This window comes from Globicephala melas, chromosome 3, assembly GCF_963455315.2.
Source record: "Globicephala melas chromosome 3, mGloMel1.2, whole genome shotgun sequence".
Lineage (NCBI taxonomy): Eukaryota > Metazoa > Chordata > Mammalia > Artiodactyla > Delphinidae > Globicephala > Globicephala melas.
Window position 1 is genome coordinate 31409064 of NC_083316.1, and position 25383 is coordinate 31434446.

Here is a 25383-nt window from a genome sequence, read left to right on the forward strand (position 1 = left end):
GAATAAGTACTTTTAATTCAATTCTGTTATTAGTCACTCCAGGGGAAGGGTAATGGATCAAATGTATAGGCCACTGAAAACCAGTTCTTACACAGGCCTTTTGTAATGAACTTGTTTGTATGCTAACATTTTAGTGTGATGTTGAATACCATACATGAAAAACATTACTCATACACCTCTATTTTGCTTTCCCCTAATAACTACATCACTCCTCTCCTTTCGATCCTTTCAAACTTCCTGGGGTTGACGGTGCTATACATTTTGGCTCAAGAACTCACCATCTGGGAAACTAGATATGCACTGAGGTCTCCATAAAGGGCAGACCACATGTATGAGCTCTTAAATAGTACTTAAATAGTAACATGTGTTTCACAGTTAATTTAAAATTGGTCTACAGTTTCTTCATAATACATCAGTTGTTACTCTGGGTGAGCGTAGGCTACATAAGACTGAAGACTTAATCTCTCCCCTTATGAAATTCTATTTAAGATCACTTCATCCTTTAAAATTACTGAGGTTTTGCTGAATCAATGACTATATTTCCAAATTCAAAAACTTGATAATAAAATTTTGATATATTTCTAGAATTTCAAGAAATGTTTAGGTTATCCTCAGAGAAGAACAATTAAAAACCATACTTTAAGGGCCAGTATTTATTTAGTATGTGTTTTATAATGTTGGCTCCCCACTATCTGATTATTTTATGGTAACCTGTCTGGTAAATAGAATATAGATTTAAGAAAACTTATGGGAGATTATATCAATGGCACAGCAATATATTAAAATATTAAAAATTTAGTCAGAGCCCTATGTGATTGCTTCATAACCACGATAATTCTTACGAGATAGAACCAAAAGTATTAACAAGAACAAAGCAGGAGCCGCTTCTCCTAAGTGCCTAAAACAGGAGGAAAAAAAAAACCCAAAATAATGCCCAAATCTGTCAGTGTAAGTTGTAAGAAAATATATTTATTTTTTCCATGACAATACTATGATACAATTGTTAAATACATGCATGTTTTAGAAACAAACATAGGTAACATCTTTAGAGTTAACAGCCAAGCATACTAGTTTAACATTTAAGGTGTCTTAGTAATAGGTTACTTATATTCTATGTTCTTGCTATTAACCATGTCTCCCAAAAGATATGGAAACTAAATTCTGAAATTCTACAGCAATATAAAATGTCCAAATTTTTCCTTCTAACAGCAACATAATCTCCAAATTTTCATAAGGTAGAAAACACTTCAGTTGTCGTCTCTGTAAGCGGAGTTGTTTTATTCCATATTAAACTCGGACTTTTGTGAATCAGACTGAGTATCACACAAATATACTGCAATCTATAGTTTGCTTCCTGCATATGCATATTTAAATGTTTCCTGATATGGTTAAGCACGATTTTAGGTACAGAACATCACAACTGATCATTCAGATTAAAAAAAAGAAGTCTGTAGTGGTAACATTTCAAGAAATGAAAAATGAAACAGTTCTGGATTTGCAGTTTCTCCCTATCTTTCAGCTACATTTGCACACACCTGACCAAACAAAAATTAGTAAACAGTTACTAGTATTTATAAAAAACTGAAAATATTTAACATATAACATCCCCTTTAAAAAAAAAACACTCATTCTACAAACAACCTTATAAAAGACAAAAACTTATATCTGTTCACAGTATGTGTATTTTGTAAACAGTAATTCACTATAATGCAATTTTGAAAGTAAAAAATGGTAACTTCCTAGCATTATAAGGGCCTCTGACTTGTGGCCAGCTAATGAAAGAGAAAGAAAGGTAACATACTCCTACTAGGAAAACTGAGTGTTCTAAAATGACTTTACCTTTGGACATACCTTAAGGTGGCACCATCTCAAATTTAGGATGTCTCTCTATCCAAGCCTATCTTTTTCAAGCAACTCTGAATTGAAATGTAAGAAAATGCCTTGCTCCTTTTGGAGAAAATAATTGGATAAAACAAATCCCAATCCCAGGGTATCATGTAATACCTACCCTTCCACAACAGTGAATGGAATAGGGTTTCTTTTTGTGTGCTGTATTCATAACGTATTCACATTTTTCTGAAACATTATGTTGGAAGGAAAAAATTAAATTGAAGTATATATCACAAGTAATGGGAAAAAGTATTGAAAATCAAACTGGGGACAGAGTATTTGAAAAAAAAATTATGAAAATCATTATTCAATACTGTTTTCTACGATCAACTACAAAAATACTAATGTTAAGGTTAAACCTAACTGTTAACTTGTCCATGTTTTTTAATGAAAATTGCATTACCACCTAGAAATCTTCCGATCTTTTATAATATACCACCGGAATGCTGAGGAAAAATAGTTCAGAAATTGAAAGTTACCCATTTAAAATGGAGTAATTCTTAAGGGAAGTACATTTTAAATGTGTAAGGAAATTCAGTACATTTAGGTGAGCCGTTCAGTCAGGTACACAAAGCATTTTTGGCTTAAGTGCAGCATAAGGTCTATATTGTTAGTGTTTTTGTTTGTTTTAAAGTTCTGACTGGCTACTGCAAAGGCAATCTTAGAAGATATATGTAAGTGTAATAAAAACCAATTCCTTATCAATTAAACAGTCATTTTTTCCCCCATTCACATCTCTCAGTTTTTAGGGTATTCAGTTATAGCAACCAAAAAGTAATATAAGTTATTACTGTTTTGTATTTGGTTAGTATTTAAGAGCTTTTGAATTTATTGTTTCTACGTTTCTTCAACTAGGCACTTGCACATAGGAAAAAAAATTCAGAAGGTTTCCCTCTCAAAAACATCACTTTTCATTTTCATAAAAATGTTGCACAGTTAGAATTTGTCTTGCACAGGTAAATTCTCTTGATAACATGGACATGTATAATCCAAAATATTAACATTCTTAATAGAGGAAGAAACAAATGCTACCCATGGTTAAAATTAATGGAATCCTGTCATAACTCAGTATCATAATTATAAGGGTTTGGATATATTCAAATCACATCCCCTGAAATTTTACCATATACAATAAAGCCTGACATTTCAATGGACAGAATGTTGTTCTTTAATCCATTATCAGCATTAAAAATAGTTCCTTTGTATTATAATTAACATGAATATGATCATGTAATAGTTAAGACAAAAGTACTAACTGAAAAGGAATAAAAATCTCACCACCCTATTGAAATAAGAGGTTTAAATATTAATAGCCCTGGTACATACTCCACGGAGGTATAAATAGACCAAATTCAAAACAAGCCATTAACAATGATATTCTAAGGTCATATCTAAAAGCTACATTTCCAGTAAGTTTAGTCACAACTCATTTTCTTTTGTGAAAGATTTTCTTCTGGATATAAAAAATAAAGATGGGCACGGTACCATGAAACGTTGTTTCAGCAGGAAATACCAGTTTACAATAATGCTTTGAAGAAAGAGTTTATCAGGAGAATGAGTGCTTATCCTAGTCAGTTAAGCTCACACACCAGTGTTGTTGATTTACTAGAAACACCTGGTTGGTACAAACATGTCCCACGTTGTGTACCCATCAAGTAAAAAGATACTGTGAACACTTAGAATTAGGTTGGAATAAGAAAGATACCTAGTGATGCTTTTGCGTGAGTCTTTCTCCAGTTTTCACTCAAACTGTGGAGTCACTTCTAGAGTAGATTTGAATCTTCAAGCCAATGGTCTCAGATCTACACAAGCTAGATCTTGACACATACCACCTTTCAGGAAAACTCTGTTGAATCTGCACATTCTGGGATGGAACTCAGTCAATAAAAAATTGACTGAACTTCCATTGATTAGCTAATGATCCTACATTTGACTTCTGAGATGCCCAATTTTATACTTTCAAAATAAGGATAAAAAGGCATTTTATAAAAGATATACAAATTTTAACACGGTTCAAAACAGAAAACAGTAAAAATTAAATAGAAAAAAAAAAAGTTTTATCTGGTTATGTGCCTGAGCAGTAGAAAACTTCGAGATAACATTTTCTGCATATTGACAGGTTAGGGAGTACTTTCATTTCAAGCTATCATAAAATTGATTCCAAATTCCTTTTGGAAGAAAATATTCCCTAGTCTCCTTCACTAACCTACATCTAATTATTCAAATACAGAAAAGCCTGTCATGTTCTTTAAATATAGACGGTATGAAGACAATTAAGAAATTACAGGCCTAATTTCCAACAAGAATACAAGTTGCATGAAGGTTTAAGAATGTGACTTTTATCACAGTTTCCGAGAGGGCAAGAGGAGTAGGTGTTCTAAATGCAATCCTTCAGATCCATGAACCATGAAAGCAATGCTGGTATGGAAAATGAGGCTGAAACTTTTCCGTGAATGGCTGCCTCTGTGTCTAAGCTGCAGGAACAAAGCACCTCTATCACCTAAGCACGTAAACACCCAATTCAACTATCCAGATCCTCGGGCCATAATGTCCAGTCCAGGCTTCTCCAGGTTCAGCACACTGAAGACTTCAAGCGTATATGGATGCTAATCCGTGCAATACGTAATTTACAAGGTCTGTCTAATGTCAAAGCCTAGCTAAGTCTTCCAAGAATACTTCTATGTTAAACAGTGTTTATTTAAGATGGCCACTCGCAAGAGAAATGCAGTCAAAATGACCACCAGAATCTCCATTCCTCACAAGGGAAGCTTGATCTGAAACTGGCTGATAAGTTAACTGGCTTGTAGGAGATATGAAAATGTATCCTTTACACAGCACTGATCAAGACATAATGGGATATACTTCTGCTTCAGACATTTAGAATTTTCTAACCAATGACTGGGCTCTAGTTGGAAACTTTAGCAGGAAAGAGGGGTTTCCCAATTATTCTCCCAGTCAGGAAGCGCTGGAGGGAACACATCTAGCCTCCCCTTCTAAGCAGCCTTTAGTTAGCCCTCCCCCAGAGAGAGGAGCTAATGTGACTGGACAGAGAAAGGCCCTATTAGACCACCTGTCACCCGTGTGCATGGTCCTGGCACTGACAAACAGTGCACGTTTGCCAGGGTCTCCAGTGCCACAAGCAACCAGAGATACGTGACAGAGGGTGTTTTCTCTCTCCCCAGCTCCCTCCTCTCGCCCTGTCCCCATGAGCCCAGGTTGGGCAGGGGTTGGGAAGTAATCCCTTCCCATCTGTAGAGCAGGTCTAGCAATCCTCAACTCACCAAGAAAAGATAAGGAAAACTGTTTTGACCTCAGACCTAAACCACACTCTTCTAAGCATATCACAGGTTATAAGGAGCCTGCCCAGACTAACAGAGTGATACTCTGCTTCTTATTAACCCAGTGATCTGGCGTATGGATCTCCAGCGGCAGGGGAGAGGTAAGCTGCACTCTCAATCTTTTTCCTGCAGAAGAAGCTGTGAAGTCTTGGATGGAGTGATAGGACTCAAGAGCCCCGGTGATATTCACCTTTAGCCAAACAAATGAGTCATAAAGTAGGTTAGATAGGGCTCTGGATACAGATGGTCACAGCTGAAACGCATATGCATTAATGGCAGAGATCAAACAATCTCTTCTGGCCTTTTCCCGTTACCTCAGGTTAGTGGAGTTTAGATCGGTAAACTTCTACCTTGGCCAACACTTATCCTAAAGAGAGGAGGTACACGATTGGTGAGTTTTGATGGGGAAAAAGGCATGAGCTGGGGGCAAGAGGGGTGTGGTAATGACAAGCTTCTGCAGGAAGAGAAGGCAGGCCCAGGTCTGAGTGTCTGGGGTGGAAGCAAAGGGAAGGAGCCCAACAGGAGAAATGAGAAGACAGAGCGAACTGTTTACCGGTGGCTCTGGTTTGATATAATTTTCATTGTTGAAAATTTCTGTGAGCTATTATGTAGTTTTACTACACTATTTGTATACATAATTAATTGTATTTCACTCCACATGTTCACATATCAAGAAGCTCAGGAATTTAATTGAATCCTAGCAATTAAAACCAGGATTCATAAACAGAGTACCTAAACAGACTTTCTCCCTTGTCACCCTTATTGTGGCTTTTTTCCACAACATGGTTTTTACAACGATACATTATGGGCTAGAAAAAAAATAACTGATCCACTATGTGCAAACACATTACAGAGCCTCAGATGATTAAAAAAAAAAAAAAAAAGGCATATCTTGACTTCTTTAGATCTTCCAAATTCTCAAGAACTTTGGCCTTAACTCAAAATACATAGACAGCCTGAGGGCAGGGAAAATATACACTTTTTAGGTTTTCAGTTCGGTTTTCCAAGAACCACATTCATTCTAGACATCACTTATGAAAACCAGTGATGGGCAGAGGATGCTGTGAGGACACAACTCTGGACGACTCCCAGAGCAACTGCTGCACCTTTAATACGGGTATGCCCACGAATTCAAAGCCATCTTATGATATTCCACATAAAATAGCCCTTGAGTAACTGTCCCTATAAGAAGCATTATCTTTTTAGTTTTACATGTAAAAATCTGAGGACTGAATCACATAGTCTGGACTGATGACCCTTTAAGAGGGAGGAACTGCTAAGATGCACAGTGAGGAGGAACACCTGCTAGAAGGTGTCAAAGGTCGTCACTGCCTGGGCAACCAGGGCTCAAAGCGTGGTCTTCTCAGGAGGGACTGAGGCCAATCAGAACTATACAGACGGCTAATGCCGCCAGATATTGCTTAGTAGTCGTCTCAAATAGTAAGTCACTGGAATTACATGCTTATGAGGAATACTGAATTTGCTCTTATATTTATAAAGCTGACACTGTCACCAAAAAACAAAACAATGAATTTTTTAAAAAAAACTTAAGATCTATAGCCCTAGAAATTTAGTTTTAAATATTAGGGAAACCTAATAAGGGAAGCTAGCATAAAAGCTAAAAATTAATGGAACGGTGTGAAAAATTTTCTAAAGCAAGAAAACATGATTCTGATTTGAGCTGGTCAGTGTCACGCTTGTTTTCCAAGTTTGTACCCCTGAGAAAACTGTTTGGTAACCATTATACAGTAGGCACAGAAATCAACATACTTTATCAAACAAAACACTAAACAGGTGTTGCTGTTGATACATTAAAAATTATATTAGTTTTCTTAAATGCTGTGGATAGAGAATAATGTTAAAAGTTTTAAAATCTGTGCTTGTTTTTCATCTAGAATGGAGCAAATGTCAGGCAAATAAACTTCATCTGTTACTCTGACATTTTTCTCCCTTGCCTGCAAATCTGCTTATAATTCCATAAGGTATATGCATGAGAAAACCTGATGAACAACAGAACAGAATACAGTTGCTGTGGGATTTGTTTTGCACGTATGGACCAGGCAGTATCCGTTATTGAAATGCTTCCTAAAGGTAAAGCAACGTGAGAATTCTTTGGCTCGAATCACAAATAGCTCCAAACTGTGAGTTGTGTGGACTGAATTTCTGAGTTACTGTGTTTTGGCTTTGAGACCACATCAGAAGCACATTAACACTTTCAGTGTAACTTGCATGAGTGAAGTCCACCTCGCTTAGCAACACTTCACAGGATCCCTCCAAGGCGCCCAGTGCTGACCTGGCAACAGGAGCTCATTGAGATGGTAGACTGAAGTGACAGGGAGACACTGTTAATCGTTCGGTTTGTTCTGAAAAAAGTTTGCGAAGGACCAGCCTCCTCCATTAGATTTAGGAGAATCTTCATCTTTAGGAGGAATCAAAAATTGTCGGGAGTTAATGGAGCATGGACTTCCAAAAGAGACAATTTCACTGTTGCTGTCTGTGGACCTAGGTGAATCTGGAGATACTAAGTTCCAAGTATTTACATTTGCCTGAGGTCTGTAACCTGCAGTTTTGTCTAAATCATCATCTGCAGCCAGATCTTCTACAGTAGAAGTAACGAGGAGGTGCATTTGTGGCTTATAGCCTGTCCCCCCTACAGGGTCGTTTTTGGGTTCTTCCTCTGGTTTTGCCTGAGGCTGGTACATGGACTGAATGTCAATGTAAATGACTTGTGAGGCCCCTCCGGCTTCATCCGCTCCTGGGTTCACTATCTCTTCCTCAATGACCGGTGGACAATAGGATACAACCACATGGTTTTCCGGTTGCACATCAGTGTTATCTTCTGGACGCTCAGCTACTGGAGAAATTATTTCTGTATCTTCTATTTTAGGAACTGTTGATCGAGTTTCCAGAACCTCGACATTATTTGGGGTACAAGGATTCATTTCCAATGTTTTAAGAGCGCTGTTTCCCTAGAAATAAGTTTTAAAACAGGGATTAGAATGCCACGAAACGCTGCTGCAATGCCTCTCCTACAAAAAGCAGCATTATTTTATATTGTTTTTCACAGCTGCTCATAAAAATGTGTCTCTACTATTCTGTAGTGCATACTAGAGCAAAGCTACTTTCTTTTCTACATATCAGTATTTTCCTTGGTCTTAATAGTAGTGAAAAAAAGACCATGTACAAACAATTTAAAACTAATAATTTTAGAAGTTCAGCAGATGTTCAAGCACTGCTATTTTCTCAATACATTTTACTCTGGATGACACTGACATGTTAAAAACTCTTCACAAAAAACTAAAAAAGGGAAGTCAGTACTTCAAAGGTAAACGTAAGAAAATAAAGGATTACCTCACAGACACTCTTTTGAAACTGTAAAGCTTTACAATTTTCTGGATTTGGAATATCAGGGTAGAAGGTTTCTTTAATCCTTTAAATAAAGATGATTAAGTACATTTAATAATAAGATTATCAATTAGACAATAAATAAGTTAATAAGTTATCAGGCTTATTTTGACGTTTCATATGAATACTCTGATGAATATCTGAGATCAAAATGGAAGATCATTTTCAGCGTGATCAGTCACTAGAGCTTTCAATATAATGCACTGAGAGGTTCCTATCTGAAAAGCAGAAACAGTACTTCTATTCCTAGAACTACAGTATCTTATGTATCTTATGGAAATGGAAAGCAAAGAATTAAAATGGTGATTGTGCTATCAAGTCAAAAGTCAAATACGGGCATTACTCATGGCCAAAATATTCATACTGCAGACTGGATTCAGCACAGTCAACTACTTGGGAACATGCTTGCATTCTGTAGTTCTTTACTGCTCAAAACAGGCTCTGGATTATCAGAAAAAGGAAGGCTATTAATCTTGAGCAAAAACTAAACACAAACAAAAACGAAATTTGCTTAGTGCCCTATCATATTTATAGCTGTTAAAAAACTTTTATTATTTGAAATTCCTGCAGGAAAAAGAAATGTTGTTAATGTAAGTCCGAAATGCTCTAACTTCTAAACTATCTCCTAACTTTATCTTTTTTTTGGTATTGAAATCATTTTTAAAATGTGATTTTGGGTAACGAGAATATGGTTACCAAGCGGGGTATTCTACGGTTCTAAACTGTTACTATTTTGATTTATAAGCCAGGATTGCTAGAGTACATTCTCTTCTTTATCATGAATGATGGCCTTTTTAAGGCCAGTGAGGACAGTCTATGCATGAACATAGCCAGGTGCCACAAGCCCAGCCCAGGACAGCTCCTGCTGGCTGACCACGAGGCACTCTCTCCCGAGCCCCGCGCTTACCCTACCTCACTTCACTCAGCTCACACCACTCCCTCCGCTGCTGCACCCAGACACACACTTCTCACTTTCTCCAGAAGATCAAGCTCTTTCCAGTTTCTGGGCCCTCACAGAATCTATTCTCTCTGCCTGGCACATTCTCTCCCTCTCCTTCCCCTTTGGGACCCTGCTGCAGTGGAACGTCCACAGGGAAGCCTGACCACCTCCTGTGACGTGATTCCCCACTATTCTCCTCAAGCCGCCCGTGTCCTTCCTAGCACCCACTCACAATCTGTACCCATATATTTATTAAATGTTTATGGGTTTCACGTCCACCCTCCCCACTATCCTATAATTCTAATGACCATTCTTATTTTAATTCACCACTATGTCCCCCTTTCACATGGGAGGGGTCATTCTTATTTGCTGAATAAATGACCAGATTTTCTAAATAGGTCACCAGGACAAGTGATACCTCAATCATTAAACTACATTTAATCTTGCATATAGCTATTGACCTATTTATGCCTATAAATATTTTTTAGTACAACTGCTATTACTTTAATTAGTAAATATAGTAGGGAAAAATTTATACTTTTACTTTGTTAATTTTAAAACCTTTAAATAATGTGCCATGTTCTTGCCTAATGTTAATTCCAATATTAATTCTGACCAATACAAATATTTTTTACTACCTTGTTTCCACCAAAAAGTTGTACTTATTTTTTAACACATAAACTAAATAATCATGCCCTTAAGAACATAACAGCAAGGGTAAATCATTACCATTCTCGTTTCCGATAGCAAAGGATACTCGTTACCACTCCGACAATGACAGCCACTGCCACTGGGATGAGAATGGCGATAATCAATGCCACAGCTGAAAAGAGAATATTGTAGATATTAAAATCAACATTTTTAGTATGAACTAGAGAATAAATTCGCATTATAAGATATTTAAGTCAGTAGATTATTTGAAGAAAAAATCCAAACTGCTCCAGGGAAACTGAAAAACTATTAAAATATAACCTTAAAAAGTATTGTAATAATTTTTATACTAACACTTAAATTCTTCAGAGCAGTGTTTCTCTACCTTGGCACTACTGACATTTTAGGGCAGATGCTTCTTTCTTGTGTGTTTTGCAGGGAGGAGGCTGTCACATGCATTGTAGGAAGTTTAACAGCATCCTTGGGCTTCTAGTGACCAGATACCAGTAGCACCAACCAAACATGTCACCAGACACTGCCAACTGTCCCCTAGGAGGCACAATCACCCACAGCTGAGAGCCATCTCCACATGGCCCTTTATTTAAGGGCATGTATGAACTCCAGCCCAGGGCTAGAGAATAAGCCCGTGATCAAATGAAAGTTCTTCGCTGTTGACAAGCTAGTCAAGTCCATCACTTTTCTCTACTTTCCATCTCAAATTTATGAGTGTTGTGCTTTATGCTTTTTTTTAAGGCTATTTCTTACACTCTTCCCTGGATATGCCAAAAATCACAGAATATTTCGGGTAAAAAAATTTTAAATCAGTTGACCGTTATATAAGTTCAACATGAATTTAGAACTCTAGACTTCAGAGGTACCCTTAATTCATTAATTTCTTAAGTACGCATTAGGCAACAACTGGTAAGAATAAATACGAAGTCATCTCATGGCCTTTCAGTACTGCCCTCCACCCACTATAAAAGTGTAACAAAATATGAAATTTTAAAAAGGGGCATTCCTATATAAACAAAAATCACTGGAAACACAATGCACTTAAGTTTGGAAAGCAACTCGATGACCACATTTAACTCACAATTTTCCTTTGTCACCACAAACATGCTCTTCTCTGGCCCCATTCCTCCATCTGTATAGGCTCGCAAGACCAGATGGTAACTTGTTTTACCTTGAAGATCAGCAATTCTCAGTGTCTTCTGGGATATGTCGGTAATATTCTTAACCTTTATGTCAGAACGACCTATTTCTAAAGTGAAGAAGATTATTACTGATCTCTATACCACTTTAATCACATGGTTACTCAAACCTGTCACATTCACATCCTTTTTAAACGAGTCTGAATGCTGGTCGCCTCCAGGGCCAAGGCCCATGGAGCCAGCCAGAGCCATGTTCAAGTTCTACCTCTGCCAGGTAGTAGCTATGTTATCTGTACCTATTATTTAAACGCCTCTGAACCTGAGTTTCTCTAACTATGAAATAGAATATCATGACTTAGCTCTCAGGGCTCTGTGAAGTTTTCGTGCATATTCTCTAGAATAATACCTGGCCTATAGCAGGTAATCAATAAAAGTCTCTTTTTTTCTTTTACTAACAGCATGAAAACCCACCACAACCAAAACCCACTGGGGCAGGGACACTGCCTCTCGGGCTGATCATGCCTGTGAGTAAAGTGAGAAACTCAAGGAAGCAAGATCATAAATCAACAGAGATCGCTCCAAACCACACAGGAAACAAGGCAGTGCATCTGAGTTCTCAAATGAGAGATTAGAGAGGACGCCCTTGAACCATTTTGAAAGGAAATGTGGAGAATTGTTTAAATTGTTAAATTATTTTTTAAATTTTAACCAAAAAATGCAGTTTAATAGCTTAAAACTATATCATACTATATGGCTAAAAACAAAAGTAGCAGTTCGCTGCCAGCATCTTTCCCCACCACGAACAATCACTTCAAAATCAAGTTGCCCGTCTCTTTGGGTACTGACTTCCATATTTTGAAATAAACTTAAATTGGCAGTGCTTGATTTTTAAATATTAGACATTAGCTCTAACACACAACCACTACCCATTCTCTCCTCGAGCCCACATCATTCATAGAGAAACATCAAAAAATTTGGTAACTTTAGTGTTCACATTGTAATGATCATATAAATACAAATTACTACTAAGACAAAATGCTTGGTATGATCATGTTTCCTTTCTTATTTTTCTGTTGTTATAACTGCTTTTCTTCCTTATTTGCTTAATGTACCAATTACTGATTCGTCCAACACCCTCCAATGAATATTCCACCCAAGTTTCCATGTGGTCCAAAACAACAACATCCCAGGGCCGCTGCTTCCCCCAGCTGCTGCCCACTCCCCCCAGGCTGCTTCCTGGGGCGTCTGCTCTGGACTGGAAGTCTTCTAGGTGCTCTCATCCTAGAACTCCCTGCCCCACTATTTCCTCGTATTGACACACACTCTTCTAGGAGCTTCTGGAGAAGGGATACATGGGGGACGTGATATGTGCAGCCTTCCATGTCTAAAGATGTCTTCATTCTACACTCATAGATAGTAGTACAGATACTACTGTATCTGTAGATAGATTGGCTGAGTACAGAATTTTAGGTTGAAAATAATTTTCACTCAGTACTTTGAAGATGTAGCTGCGGTATCTTCTAGTATCTGGTACACTGTTGAGAGGCCTGCTACCATTCTTATTCTTGATCCTTGCACAAGAGATGCTTTTCTGATTGTTTCTAGGATTTTTTCTCTATATATCAGGTGCTCTGAAAATTCATGGTGACGTACTTCAGCATAGATCTTTTTCTCTATTTATTTTACTGTGTGTTTAATGGCACCTTTTACTGTATATACTGAGGTCTTTCAGTTTGGGGACTTTTTTTTCTTGTGCTATTATTTGATAATTTCCCTCTCTCCATTCCACTCTTCTCTCTTAACAGAACTCTTATAAAGGAGGACAGTGCAGGTCTTTGACTCAAACTCCAACTTTCTAATCTTTTACCTCCAAGTCTTCTCCTTTGCCTTTGTCTCATTTTCAGAAGAATTTCCCCATTTTTCATTTAATTTCTCCACTTGTATTTAATTCCTTAAAAATTTCTTTGATCACATTTTTAATTCTGAGGAATTCTTAACTGTCTTCTGTTTGTTCCTTTTTATAACATCATGTCTTTTCAATGAATACAGTATACGTCAACTATCCAAGGATAGTTTTGTTTTAAATTTCTCTGTTTTCCCACATTGCACCCATTTCCTCTGGTTTCTCCTGGTGTCTGTCTTTCAGGTTAGACGCTTTCTCAATCATCTTGTTATCCCTGGCTGCTCGTCATGTTTGCGAGTGAGCCACTAAAAGGCTCATGGAAGCCTGGTGTACACAGGTGGGGTTTACTGGGGGGTGGGCTTCACTTACATCATGGATGAGGAATGACCAGGTGGGTTCCTGGCTTTTCATTGGGATAATACCCCAAATACCAGCACCTTTTATGTCTTTCCTCAGGAACCACTTACTCTAATCCTGTCATCTCCTGCCCAGAAAACGCCTAGCTGAAGATGTCCTATGAAGCAGGTGGGAAGGAGGAAGAGGGACAGTCACAGGGTTTACTACAGTGTCCCTTGTCTGGAAGCTCTCTGGTCCAGAATAAACCTCTTGTTCTCATGCAGGGGAGAGAGCACTCACATGAGCTACATGAAGCTGGTGTAGGACTTGGGGGTTCTAACTGCTCCTTACAGACTTACAATCAACTCCCGCTGTTCAGCCCAGATTCATCCTAACCATTGGCCTCCACTTCTGGCGCTGCAGGATGAACCAAATTACTTCTCACTGATGCCCAACGGTCCACCTAGACTGCCCCGCCCTCCACTCCTCTAGGTCACTCGGCCCACTTCCACACCCAGCGTTTCCAAATCCTCTTTTGTGCCTCTCCAGTTCTCTGTGTCTTTGTGGCTTTATGCATTGTTGTTCTTTTTTCTCTATTTTGCTCTAACTTTTAGTGACCAATCCACCCTAACTAGAAGTCTACATGTTAGAATTTGAACTGGTTCAAGTGTAAAATTTCTGAGCACCTGAGGGAAATGACACTAGAGTCTGGATGTTTGCAGAATCTGATATTTAGGGTTTCCCTCAACTTTGAAGGTTAGTGGTCTGTGGGAGGCTCATGTTTACGCAGCTGCTCTCGGGACATGACTAAGCTAATGCCCAGTTGGTCAGCATCTCCCTGTGGCGTTGTTGTTCTCTACTTGTCAGGCATTAAATATTATAATTAAAATGGTTTCTTTCCAAGGAAAGGTCATTAAGGAAAATAAAAGCTTTCAAATTGAAGAGATGATACGCTTGTGTTGTTCAGCCATGAATAAAAATCATCTGGCTTCCAACAGAAATGTAATTTAGGGTTTAAAGCCCAAAGTCCGCACAAACATTTCTGTATTTGTAAATCTGAGGATTCTCAAAGGTCTGTGGACATACGCTTACCACTTGTCAAGGACTAACTGTACTTTTAAAGATTTAATAGATACACACATCCCCAATCAAATCAATTAAGTTTCGTAGCTCATTAAGGTCGTGGCTAACTGTGTGGATGGCTCTTTGTCAGATAAAAGGAGACTCTGAAGCCATTCTTTAGGTTCCTGAGTTTTCTCCTCCATTAGTATAAGTACAGGAAGACCTCTTTTTTTTTTTTTTTTTTTGCGGTACGCGGGCTTCTCACTGTTGTGGCCTCTCCCGTTGCGGAGCACAGGCTCCGGACGCGCAGGCTCAGTGGCCATGGCTCACGGGCCCAGCCGCTCCGCGGCATGTGGGATCTTCCCGGACCGGGGTACGAACCCGTGTCCCCTGCATCGGCAGGCGGACTCTCAACCACTGCGCCACCAGGGAAGCCCAGACCTTTTTTTTTTTTTTAAAGTAACCTTCATAAGATGCTATGTTATGGATCATGCAAGATTAGAGAGATGCTCTCTGTCCTGTGGGGCTCACAATCAAAGGCCTCAGAATAAATGATTTCTGAAAGACTACATGCCATTGATCACATAATAAAATCTTAAAAATCTCATATTCATCAAATGACTGCATTTTCCCTTCCTTATTTTTCAGAGCATTCTGGAAGTCTGAATAAACTACTCAGTAGCTTCTTTACTTCTTTCTTTTCTTTCCTCCTCTTTTTTTTTTTTTTTGTAGTTAATAAAGAACTTCTAAGAAACAGTATACTTATTCTAGTAATTTACTTACCCGATTCCAAAACCCTCATCTTAGATGTGTCTCTCTCTCCTTTTTCAAAGTAAAATAAATACCCTCTTAAAAAGCCTCTAAGCTCTTCCACAGGAATTTCTTCCCATTTCACTAATATCGAATCTGCAGACGTATCCTCAACAGTAAAATTTGGTGCAACAACTGGAGCTGTAAAAGGAAAAACGTCAATAGCTAAAGGAGGGTTTACTAATACAGAGCAAGACATTAAGGTTTAATGAGATTTCTAGCCCCAAAAACAGCTAAACTTGTAATCAGAACTTTATTTAATCATAAACTTTCACAGATATTATCACAAGCACTTTTGCTGTGAAGATACAAAGGCAGAACTTTCACACATAAAACATATCTAGGGAGGTAAGCTACGCAAAATCTTTAAATGGCTACTGGAATGGGCTTTACTCACATTTCCCCTCTTTACTGATAGTCTTGAATAAGTTAATAGTCTTAAAACTTTGTAAAAGTGTAAATTAAGTATTTTTGACGTCCAAATTAAGATTTAATTTTCTTAATGACAACAGTAAAATTATGAAACATAAACATTAAACAAATGAAAAATAAGTAATTATAAATAATTTTACAGTTATCATACAAATTATTTTTCTTCCTTGTACTAATAAACATCTCAATTCAACCTGTTTTTAGAATTCAATCTGAAAACTGATGTTGTTTTATAATTTCTCATATTACCTTGAACTCTAAGAAAACGTACCCATTTAACTTACCCAATTCCTCTACATATCCAATTATAGAACGCAGTAATTGATATCCTTGATTTCTGCACACGTACACGAAAAAATTATATCTTACACCTGGTCGAAACTGATCTGTAAGAATGAACACAACCAGTAAACGTTCCTAAGTACATATTACTATGAATATCTATTTTAAAAATATCAAATTTATAATAACTCACTTTGAAATTTCTAAAACTAATTTTAAAAAGGTTACAGAAAATCCACATTTTCAAAATTGGTAAATATTCAGAGTGAAAACTGACTCAATAAAAATTAAACTCACTTCTGTTGTAATGAAAAGTTTAGTATTATAACATGACATCACCTTGAAGGGAAAAAATGGTAATCAAGGCTTTCATTTTGTTCCTTCAAATTAAGCAATGACAACTTCTTCCCAGATTTGGTCTAGGGTCAGTTTTCTAACCAATCCCAGGCCCATGTCATGCCTCTGAAAAAGCCCTTCCCTAACTAGTGTTATTTGTGGGTTGGAAAGAACCCACTGCTCTTCCCTTGTTCCAAGAAGCAGATACTAAAATGTCCACTCCAGTTGGACACTTCAGTGTTAAAGGAAATGGGCCATAGAGTCTATTCCTCTTTACAGCATCAGCATTTAGTGCCCTTGACTTAACTCCACAAGACATACAAGAGAAGCACCTTAACTTTGATCCAAGTTAATCACTTTTAAATGCCTCCTCGATACAATGCAACGTGTAAAGTGTTAGGACCACAGAGGTGGATGTATAACAAGGCCCCTGGCCTGGAGCAGTTGGCAGAGAGGTGGCAGGACAGATGAGGAGGGGTAACCGTAAGACCCTGGGTTAGACTAGAGTGATCTATCACAGAGCCTGTGGCCCCTTCAATGAGGGACCAAGTGAGCCTAAGAAGATCAGAAAAAGCCACCAGGAAGTGATGTTTGAACAGAGCCTTGAAGGGTACTCAGTAGCTCACCTGCAGTGATCAAGGAAAAAGACACTGCCTGGGGGGAAAATGGCAGCCTATGGGATTGCATTTAATTTGTGGAATACAATTATTCTAGTGTGGTTAAAGCACTTGCTCTCGGATTCAGAACACCAGTGGTCTTCAGGCTCAAAAGTGAGATGGTTACCTCTAAAATCACTCTGCAACTTTTGCTGGGGGGGACCAGTATACTTGAGGTTCTGATTTTATACCACATGTATGTTAGCAAACCTGTACCTAGTTCTATCTTATGATTATGCATACCAAAATTCTACAGGGTTCTTCTGCCTGAAAAAGAAAAAGAGCCTGAGGGGTTAGAGCATCAGGAATGTGTTTTGAGATCATAAAAGAGAGAGGATAGTTGAAAGAGTGGGTGACTGAATAAGAAAGGAACAGGAAACATGCAGGCTTTGTCCACACCCTGTCCTAGCAGCAACAAATAAAAGACAAAATCCCCAGCCACTTAAAGCTCTGAATTGCTTTAAAGTTAAATCCTGGTGTGCTCACATACTAGTTTTGTGGCCTTGGGCAAGTTACCCAACTTCTCGGAGCCTTTGTCTTCTGAGCCACTACAGGGCCTTTGTTCACCTGCCTCAGCATCAAAAGTCCTCCTTTCATCCTACAGGTCTCAGCTTAAACTCACAACCCAGATATTCCATCTAAAGGGACGCCTCTTCACATCACTCCACCCTGCCCCAGTCCATTCTGATTATTCTCAAGTCCTTTGTGCTCAGTAACCTGGGCCCTGGGCAAACAAGGGCAAAAGGATGGTGAGTGACGTCATTACAATTATAAATAATGCTGTGTTGAACACTCAGGTGTAAATCTGTGCTGCTCTCGGATTATTTCTTAGAATAAACCCCGAGACAAGTAATGACTAGATCAAAGCCTATGAGTCGTTTCACACACATACTGCCACAAACTGCCTTCCAGAAAAGTTAAACCAATCCACTCCCAGCCCAGTGGTGAGGGGAACAGTCACTGCATTGCAACTTGTCGCTCCATATGTTGCTCTTTTTAAAAATATTTTTTTTTTGGTAGGGAGCATGCTGCAGTGTATACGAAGGAGAAACATAATGGTGTACACATAAAACTTACATAATGTTATAAACCAACGCTACCCCAATAAAAAGTAAATTTTAAAAATATCTTTAAAGAACTTTAATTGCGAGACACTCACCAGATTCTATTATAGTTTCAGTGCTGTTTGAAGGGACTTTTTTCCAGTCCATGAGGCAGGGCTCAGACCGAGATGAGTTACACCATTTAATTACATAGTCACAAGTCACGTTGGGGTCATAATTCCAAGTGAGCAGAATCCCATTTCCCATTCCAACAGCCTGCTCTATTTTGAGATCATCTTCAAGAAAGAAGGATATTTTACCAGTGTTAAAAATCATGTTTTAATGTAAATCTCATGAAAATGGGCAAGAGTTATAAAAATCACTTTACCGTGCAGACATTGCAAAATAGTGCTAAACTAGATAAATCTTTAGCAAAGTTTAGAAGTGCTGCTCTGTTGTTTTCGTTTTAACTAGGGCAATTACCTGTGCATATATATTAACCCAGCAGCTGGGAAAAAAACAATGAAAAAGCGCCTAGGATCAGGCAGTGACATAACTGGGCCGGGACACGAGGATCAAGAGCCATGAAGGATGGGGCAGAGGGAATACAGGCACTAGAGGGTGGCATGGCAGCTCGGGGGCGGGGGGAGAGGCAGGCGGGAGGCTGGTGAAGAACACGTGTGGGTGTCAGAATCCCCGTCTCCTCGTCCACTGTGGGTGTGAGCTCCACGAGAGCAGACAGGGGCTTGTGCCTGCAACTCCAGCCCTGAGCACAGGCCATGCAGTGAATGAGTGGGTGGGCCAGCCCCTCTCTTCCTTTCAAGGGAGACTGCTACCCCCATGGGTGGGCTGAAGGCATTGTGGAGACAGGACAGTGATGAAATGCTGTGGGGTGAGGTGGGATGGGATGGGATGGTCGGTGTGGGCAGAGAGGGGAAAGCATCCGCGAGCACGGATGGGTGAGGTGCAGAGGCTGGCAGAAGGGGCCATGCTGAGGTTTGGTTTCCTCATCCTGCCAGATCTCAGCCTAGGCGATAAGGGAGGCCCAAGGTTGGGGGTGAGGAATTAGCATGGGTTAGGACAGCGTGGCCAATGGGAGAGGGAAATTTTCCAAGAAATAGGGGAAAGAAGTAATTTCTCTAACTGATGTATATTTAAGGGTTCAGTAAAAAGCCATGGAAAGGTTTTTTGAACAAAATTTGCATTCATAAGCAACTACTACTAGACACAAGACCACAACTTGGCTGGGAATACAGAAGTCTTCGGATATGACAGCTTCTTGACTCAATGTGACTAAAAATCCACAAGGTAACCTGCGCTGAGGCTGCAAGGCCTCTGGCTCGGGAAATCCTCAAGGAACAATGATTTGTTCCGAGCTGCAGTAACTGTCTGAAAGCTGATAGCCAGACCATTGTTAGTTCTGTAAATTACTGTGTCCTGATGGACACACAGAAAAGGTAGGAATATAGTTCTTGAATTAAAAGATAACATAGCGAGAGCCATTAAATACCTAATTTAAATCAGCAGGTTATCTTGCTATGGGCGTTCACATCTCTCTCCCTTTTCTTTCTTTTGACTCCATACCACTACCTGCAGACCTCTCTTCTCCGGTATGCACTGCTATCTGGGCTCTGGACGATATTGTGTGTCTCAGAATGTACAGTGTGTCCCCAATTCCTTCCTTCTGACTGAAATGAAGAACCAGTTACATAACAAGCAGTAAGACACTGCCTCAAGCAAGAACTGGAAAGATACTTAGGACCCAAACTGGACCAATTTTTCTGCCTCTCCGAGTGGGTAGTCATAGAAAGGTGCTCCCATATTAGTGTGGGATAGCAAGGGGGACCAGGGAATGACTCAGAAGGAGTTAACTAGAAGAGGCAGGAGTGGCCACTAAAAACTTGTGACTCAAAAAGCTGTCAAGGCAGCTAAGGAGGAGTGGACTAGTCACTGGTAACCCATCACATTTACAGGGGGGCACTAAGGAATTTTAAAATCACACTGCAGTTGTTTTCTTAAAGCTTACACTGAAGATCTAATTTAGACTTTAAGAAGAATTTCTTATCAATAAAGGATTCCTCTTAATAAAGAATGCCTTATCAACAGAGGTGCCATTTAAAATGAGTATTTGTTCCTGCCTGACAGTTTGAAAATAGCCCAGCTGGCTAAGTATCAACTGTCATGGTCTTGGGGAGATATGTGAAAATGGTATCTGAATAAACTATTAAGATATTTCTAAGAGTAATGTCCACTACCATAACTCTACAACATTACGTGTTAAAGTAACTGGGTTTAGTAATATTTTATCCATCCGTGTAGATGCTTCAAGTCAATATTAATGACTGCTGCCTCTCAACGTCAATACGTGACATTAATCTGCCTGTTCCTCCTTACACATCAGCAGCAGCAGGGTATATGAGAAGAAAGCTGACATTTATGAGAGCAAGCAACACCTTCCAAATGTTGCACCTTAATTTCTTGTTCTTATATACTACTTTTATCTTAAGTACTCACCATTTGGAATTTCCATACTAGCTATTTTAGAAGGTGGCGATGAGCCCACAGAATTTTTTGCCACCACACTGATGATGTAGTCACTTTTATCAAGTTGTATTTCTGCCTTATGTTGAGGATCAGGAATTTCAGAAAGGGATTGTGTTTCCTCGTCGGATGAACATGATACATTATAGGAGAGTATTTTTCCATTAGCTTCATTAATGGGTAAAGGCTACAAAAACAAAAATAAATTCTGTTATAAAAACCTGCAAGGAGTGATTATGTGACAAGGCAAGGCCATCGAGTCTAAACTGGACACTCTGCTAATCTTAACAAAGTAATGTTAGAAAAGATGAAGTCGTTAACAGTGCACAACACAGATTTAAAATCCACTGAGATAGATCAGGAAAGTGATTCTGAAGAAACACTACACTTGCTGTAAACAGTTAAGAGCACACAGAAATATAAAAATTAAGTAACAAAATATTTAGCCTCATATTTTTCAGAAGTAAACCCAAAGGGGTGATGAGAAACATTCTTCTACTTAAAAAATAAAATATTAAGAAGTATGGCATCATGTTTTTTAAACAGTTTTTGCTTTCTCATTTTAAAGGAGTACTTGCTCATTATAGAAAACGTGGAAAATACTAAAAAGTTGGAAGAAAGCGAGAAAAATCTCCCATATTCCCATCTCTTAAACACACTTACCTTGTGATATTTCCTTCAAGTTTCTTCCTAGATGGAGATTTTTATTAAAATTGTTTCAATCATACTATACAATTTACATTTTTTCACTCTTCTATAATAAAAACTTGTCCATAATACAGTTATATACATTTTAATAGCTTTATATTTCATGTAGCATTTTTATCACTTTACTTGAATAATTCCTTAAATAAGTGAAATTTAAGTTGTTCCCAATTTTTCACAATACTAAAATGAATCTTTTGGTGCAACATATTTTTTTTCATGGCTAGAATTAATATTTTAATGTGAGTTCCCAAAATTGGACTTACTCGATAAAAGGAAAAAAAAAAAAAAAAGAAGTTTGAATGTTTAACATCTTTATTGGAGTGTAATTACTTTACAATGGTGTTAGTTTCTGCTTTATAACAAAATGAATCACCTATACATATACATATATCCCCATATCTCCTCCCTCTTGCTTCTCCCTCCCACCCGCCCAATCCCACCCCTCCAGGTGGTCACAAAGCACCGAGTTGGTCTCCCTGCGCTATGTGGCTGCTTCCCACTAGCTATCTATTTTACAATTGGTAGTGTATATATGTCCATGCCACTCTCTCACTTCGTCCCAGCTTACCCTTCCCCATGTCCTCAAGTCCATTCTCAACGTCTGTGTCTTTATTCCTCTCCTGCCCCTAGGTTGTTCAGAAACATTTTTTTTTTTTTTAAGATTCCATACAGATGTGTTTGCATACGGTATTTGTTTTTCTCTTTCTGACTTACTTCACTCTGGATAACAGACTCTAGGTCCATCCACCTCACTACAAATAACTCAATTTCATTTCTTTTTATGGCTTAGTAATACTCCATTGTATATATGTGCCACAACTTCTTTATCTATTCATCTGTCAATGGACACTTAGGTTGCTTCCATGTCCTGGCTATGGTAAATAGAGCTGCAATGAACATTGTGGTACATGACTCTTTCAATTATGGTTTTCTCAGGGTATATGCCCGGCAATGGAATAGCTGGGTAATACGGTAGTTCTATTTTTAGTTTTTTAAGGAACCTCCATACTGTTCTCCACAGTGGCTGTATCAATTTACATTCCTACCAACAGTGCAAGAGGGTTCCCTTTTCGCCACACCCTCTCCAGCATTTATTGTTTGTAGATTTTCTGATGATGGCCATTCTGACTGGTGTGAGGTGATACCTCATTGTAGTTTTGATTTGCATTTCTCTAATAATTATTGATGTGGAGCATCCTTTCATGTGTTTGTTGGCAATCTGTATATCTTCCTTGGAGAAATGTCTGTTTAGGTCTTCTGCCCAGTTTTGGATTGGGTTGTTTGTTTTTTTGATATTGAGCTGCATGAGCTGCCTGTAAATTTTGGAGATTAATCTTTTGTCAGTTGCTTCATTTGCAAATATTTTCTCCCATTCTGAGGGTTGTCTTTACATCTTGTTTATGGTTTCCTTTTCTGTGCAAAAGCTTTTAAGTTTCATTAGGTCCCATTTGTTCATTTTTGTTTTAATTTCCATTTCTCTAGGAGGTGGGTCAAAAAGGATCTTGCTGTGATTATGTCATAGAGTGTTCTGCCTATGTTTTCTTCGAAGAATTTTATAGTCTCTGGACTTACATTTAGGTCTTTAATCCATTTTAAGTTTATTTTTGTATATGGTGTTAGGGAGGGTTCTAATTTCATTCTTTTACATGTAGCTGGTCAAGCTTTCCCAGCACCACTTATTGAAGAGGCTGTCTTTTCTCCATTGTATGTTCTTGCCTCCTTTATCAAAAATAAGGTGACCATATGTGTTTGGGTTTATCTCTGGGCTTTCTATCCTGTTCCATTGATCTATATTTCTGTTTTTGTGCCAATGCCACACTCTCTTAATTACTGTACCTTTGTAGTATAGCCTGAAGTCAGGGAGCCTGATTCCTCCAGCTCCATTTTTTCTTTCTCAGCATTGCTTTGGCTATTCGGGGTCTTTTGTGTTTCCACACAAATTGTGAAGTTTTTTGTTCTGGTTCTGCGAAAAATGCCCTAGGTAGTTTGATGGGGATTGCATTGAATCTGTAGATTGCTTTGGGTAGTAGAGTCATTTTCACAATGTTGATTCTTCCAATCCAAGAACATGGTATATCTCTCCATCTGTTTGTATCATCTTTAACTTCTTTCATCAGTGTCTTATAGCTTTCTGCATACAGGTAATTTTGTCTCCTTAGGCAAGTTTATTCCTAGGTATTTTATTCTTTTTGTTGCAATGGTAAATGGGAGTGTTTCCTTAATTTCTCTTTCAGACTTTTCATCATTGGTGTATAGGAATACAAGAGATTTCTGTCCATTAATTTTGTATCCTGCTACTTTACCAAATTCATTGATTAGCTCTAGTAGTTTTCTGGTAGCATCTTTAGGATTTTCTATGTATAGTATCATGTCATCTGCAAACAGTGACAGCTTTACTTCTTTTCCGATTTGTATTCCTTTTATTTCTCTTTCTTCTCTGATTTCTGTGGCTAAAACTTCCAAACCTATGTTGAATAATAGTGGTGAGAGTGGACAACCTTGTCTTGTTCCTGATCTTAGAGGAAACGGTTTCAGTTTTTCACCATTGAGAACGATGTTGGCTGTGGGTTTGTCATATATGGACTTTATTATGTTGAGGAAAGTTCCCTCTATGCTTACTTTCTGGAGGGATTTTTTTTTATCATAAATGGGTGTTGAATTTTGTCAAAAGCTTTCTCTGCATCTATTGAGATGATCATACGGTTTTTCTCCTTCAATTTGTTAATATGTTTTATCACATTGACTGATTTGCGTTATTGAAGAATCCTTGCACTCCTGGGATGAAACCCACTTGATCATGGTGTATGATCCTTTTAATGTACTGTTGGATTCTGTTTGCCAGTATTTTGTTGAGGATTTTTGCACCGATGTTCATCAGTGATATTGGCCTGTCGTTTTCTTTCTTTGTGACATCTTTGTCTGGTTTTGGTATCAGGGTGATGGTGGCCTTGTAGAATGAGTTTGGGAGTGTTCCTCCCTCTGCAATATTTTGGAAGAGTTTGAGAAGGACAGGTGTTAGCTCTTCTCTAAATGTGTGATAGAATTCGCCCCTGAAGCCATCTGGTCCTGGGCTTTTGTCTGCTGGAAGATTTTTGATCACATTTTCAATTTCAGTGCTTGTGTTTGTCGTGTTCATATTTTCTTTTTTTAAAGAAACTGCTTTTATTTATTTATTTATTTTTGGCTGTGTTAGGTCTTCGTTTCTGTGCAAGGGCTTTCTCTAGTTGCGGCAAACGGGGGCCACTCTTCATCGTGGTGCGCAGGCCTTTCACTGTCGTGGCCTCTCTTGTTGCGGGGCACAGGCTCCAGATGCACAGGCTCAGTAGTTGTGGCTCACAGGCCTAGTTGCTCTGCGGCATGTGGGATCTTCCCAGACCAGGGCTCGAACCCGTGTCCCCTGCATTGGCAGGCAGATTCTCAACCACTGTGCCACCAGGGAAGCCCCCATATTTTCTATTTCTTCCTGGTTTAGTCTCAGAAGGTTGTGCTTTCCAAAGAATTTGTCCATTTCTTCCAGGTTGTCCATTTTACTGGCATATAGTTGCTTGTAGTAATCTCTCATGATCCTTTGTATTTCTGCAGTGTCAGTTGTTACTTCTCCTTTTTCATTTCTAATTCTGTTGATTTGCGTCTTCTCCCTTTTTTGCTTGATGAGTCTGGCTAATGGTTTATCAATTTTGTTTATCTTCTCAAAGAGCCAGCTTTTAATTTCATTGAGCTTTGCTACTGTTTTCTTCGTTTCTTTTTCATTTATTTCTGATATGATCTTAATGATTTCTTTCCTTCTGCTAACTTTGGGGTTTCTTTGTTCTTCTGTCTCGAATTGCTTTAGGTGTAAGGTTAGGTTGTTTATTTGAGATGTTTCTTGTTTCTTGAGGCAGGATTGTATTGCTATAAAC

General features: G+C 38.5%; 1 protein-coding gene across 2 annotated transcripts in view; it reads right to left on the reverse strand.

The window, feature by feature from the left end:
* Positions 1-947: 947 nt before the first annotated feature.
* The window catches only part of LIFR (LIF receptor subunit alpha), a 58218-nt gene continuing 33782 nt past the window's right edge, over positions 948-25383 (reverse strand). Inside the window, exons 12-19 of one of the 2 annotated variants that reach the window (XM_060295723.1) lie at positions 20750-20963; positions 18352-18531; positions 16203-16304; positions 15460-15627; positions 11318-11485; positions 10303-10396; positions 8580-8658; positions 948-8197 (exon numbers count right to left, since the gene is read on the reverse strand). In XM_060295723.1, coding sequence (XP_060151706.1) covers positions 7574-8197; positions 8580-8658; positions 10303-10396; positions 11318-11485; positions 15460-15627; positions 16203-16304; positions 18352-18531; positions 20750-20963 — 1629 coding nt within the window. In that variant the 3' untranslated portion in view covers positions 948-7573. The remainder of the gene's footprint in view (positions 8198-8579; positions 8659-10302; positions 10397-11317; positions 11486-15459; positions 15628-16202; positions 16305-18351; positions 18532-20749; positions 20964-25383) is intronic. The other variant, XM_060295724.1, reaches the window with a different exon arrangement.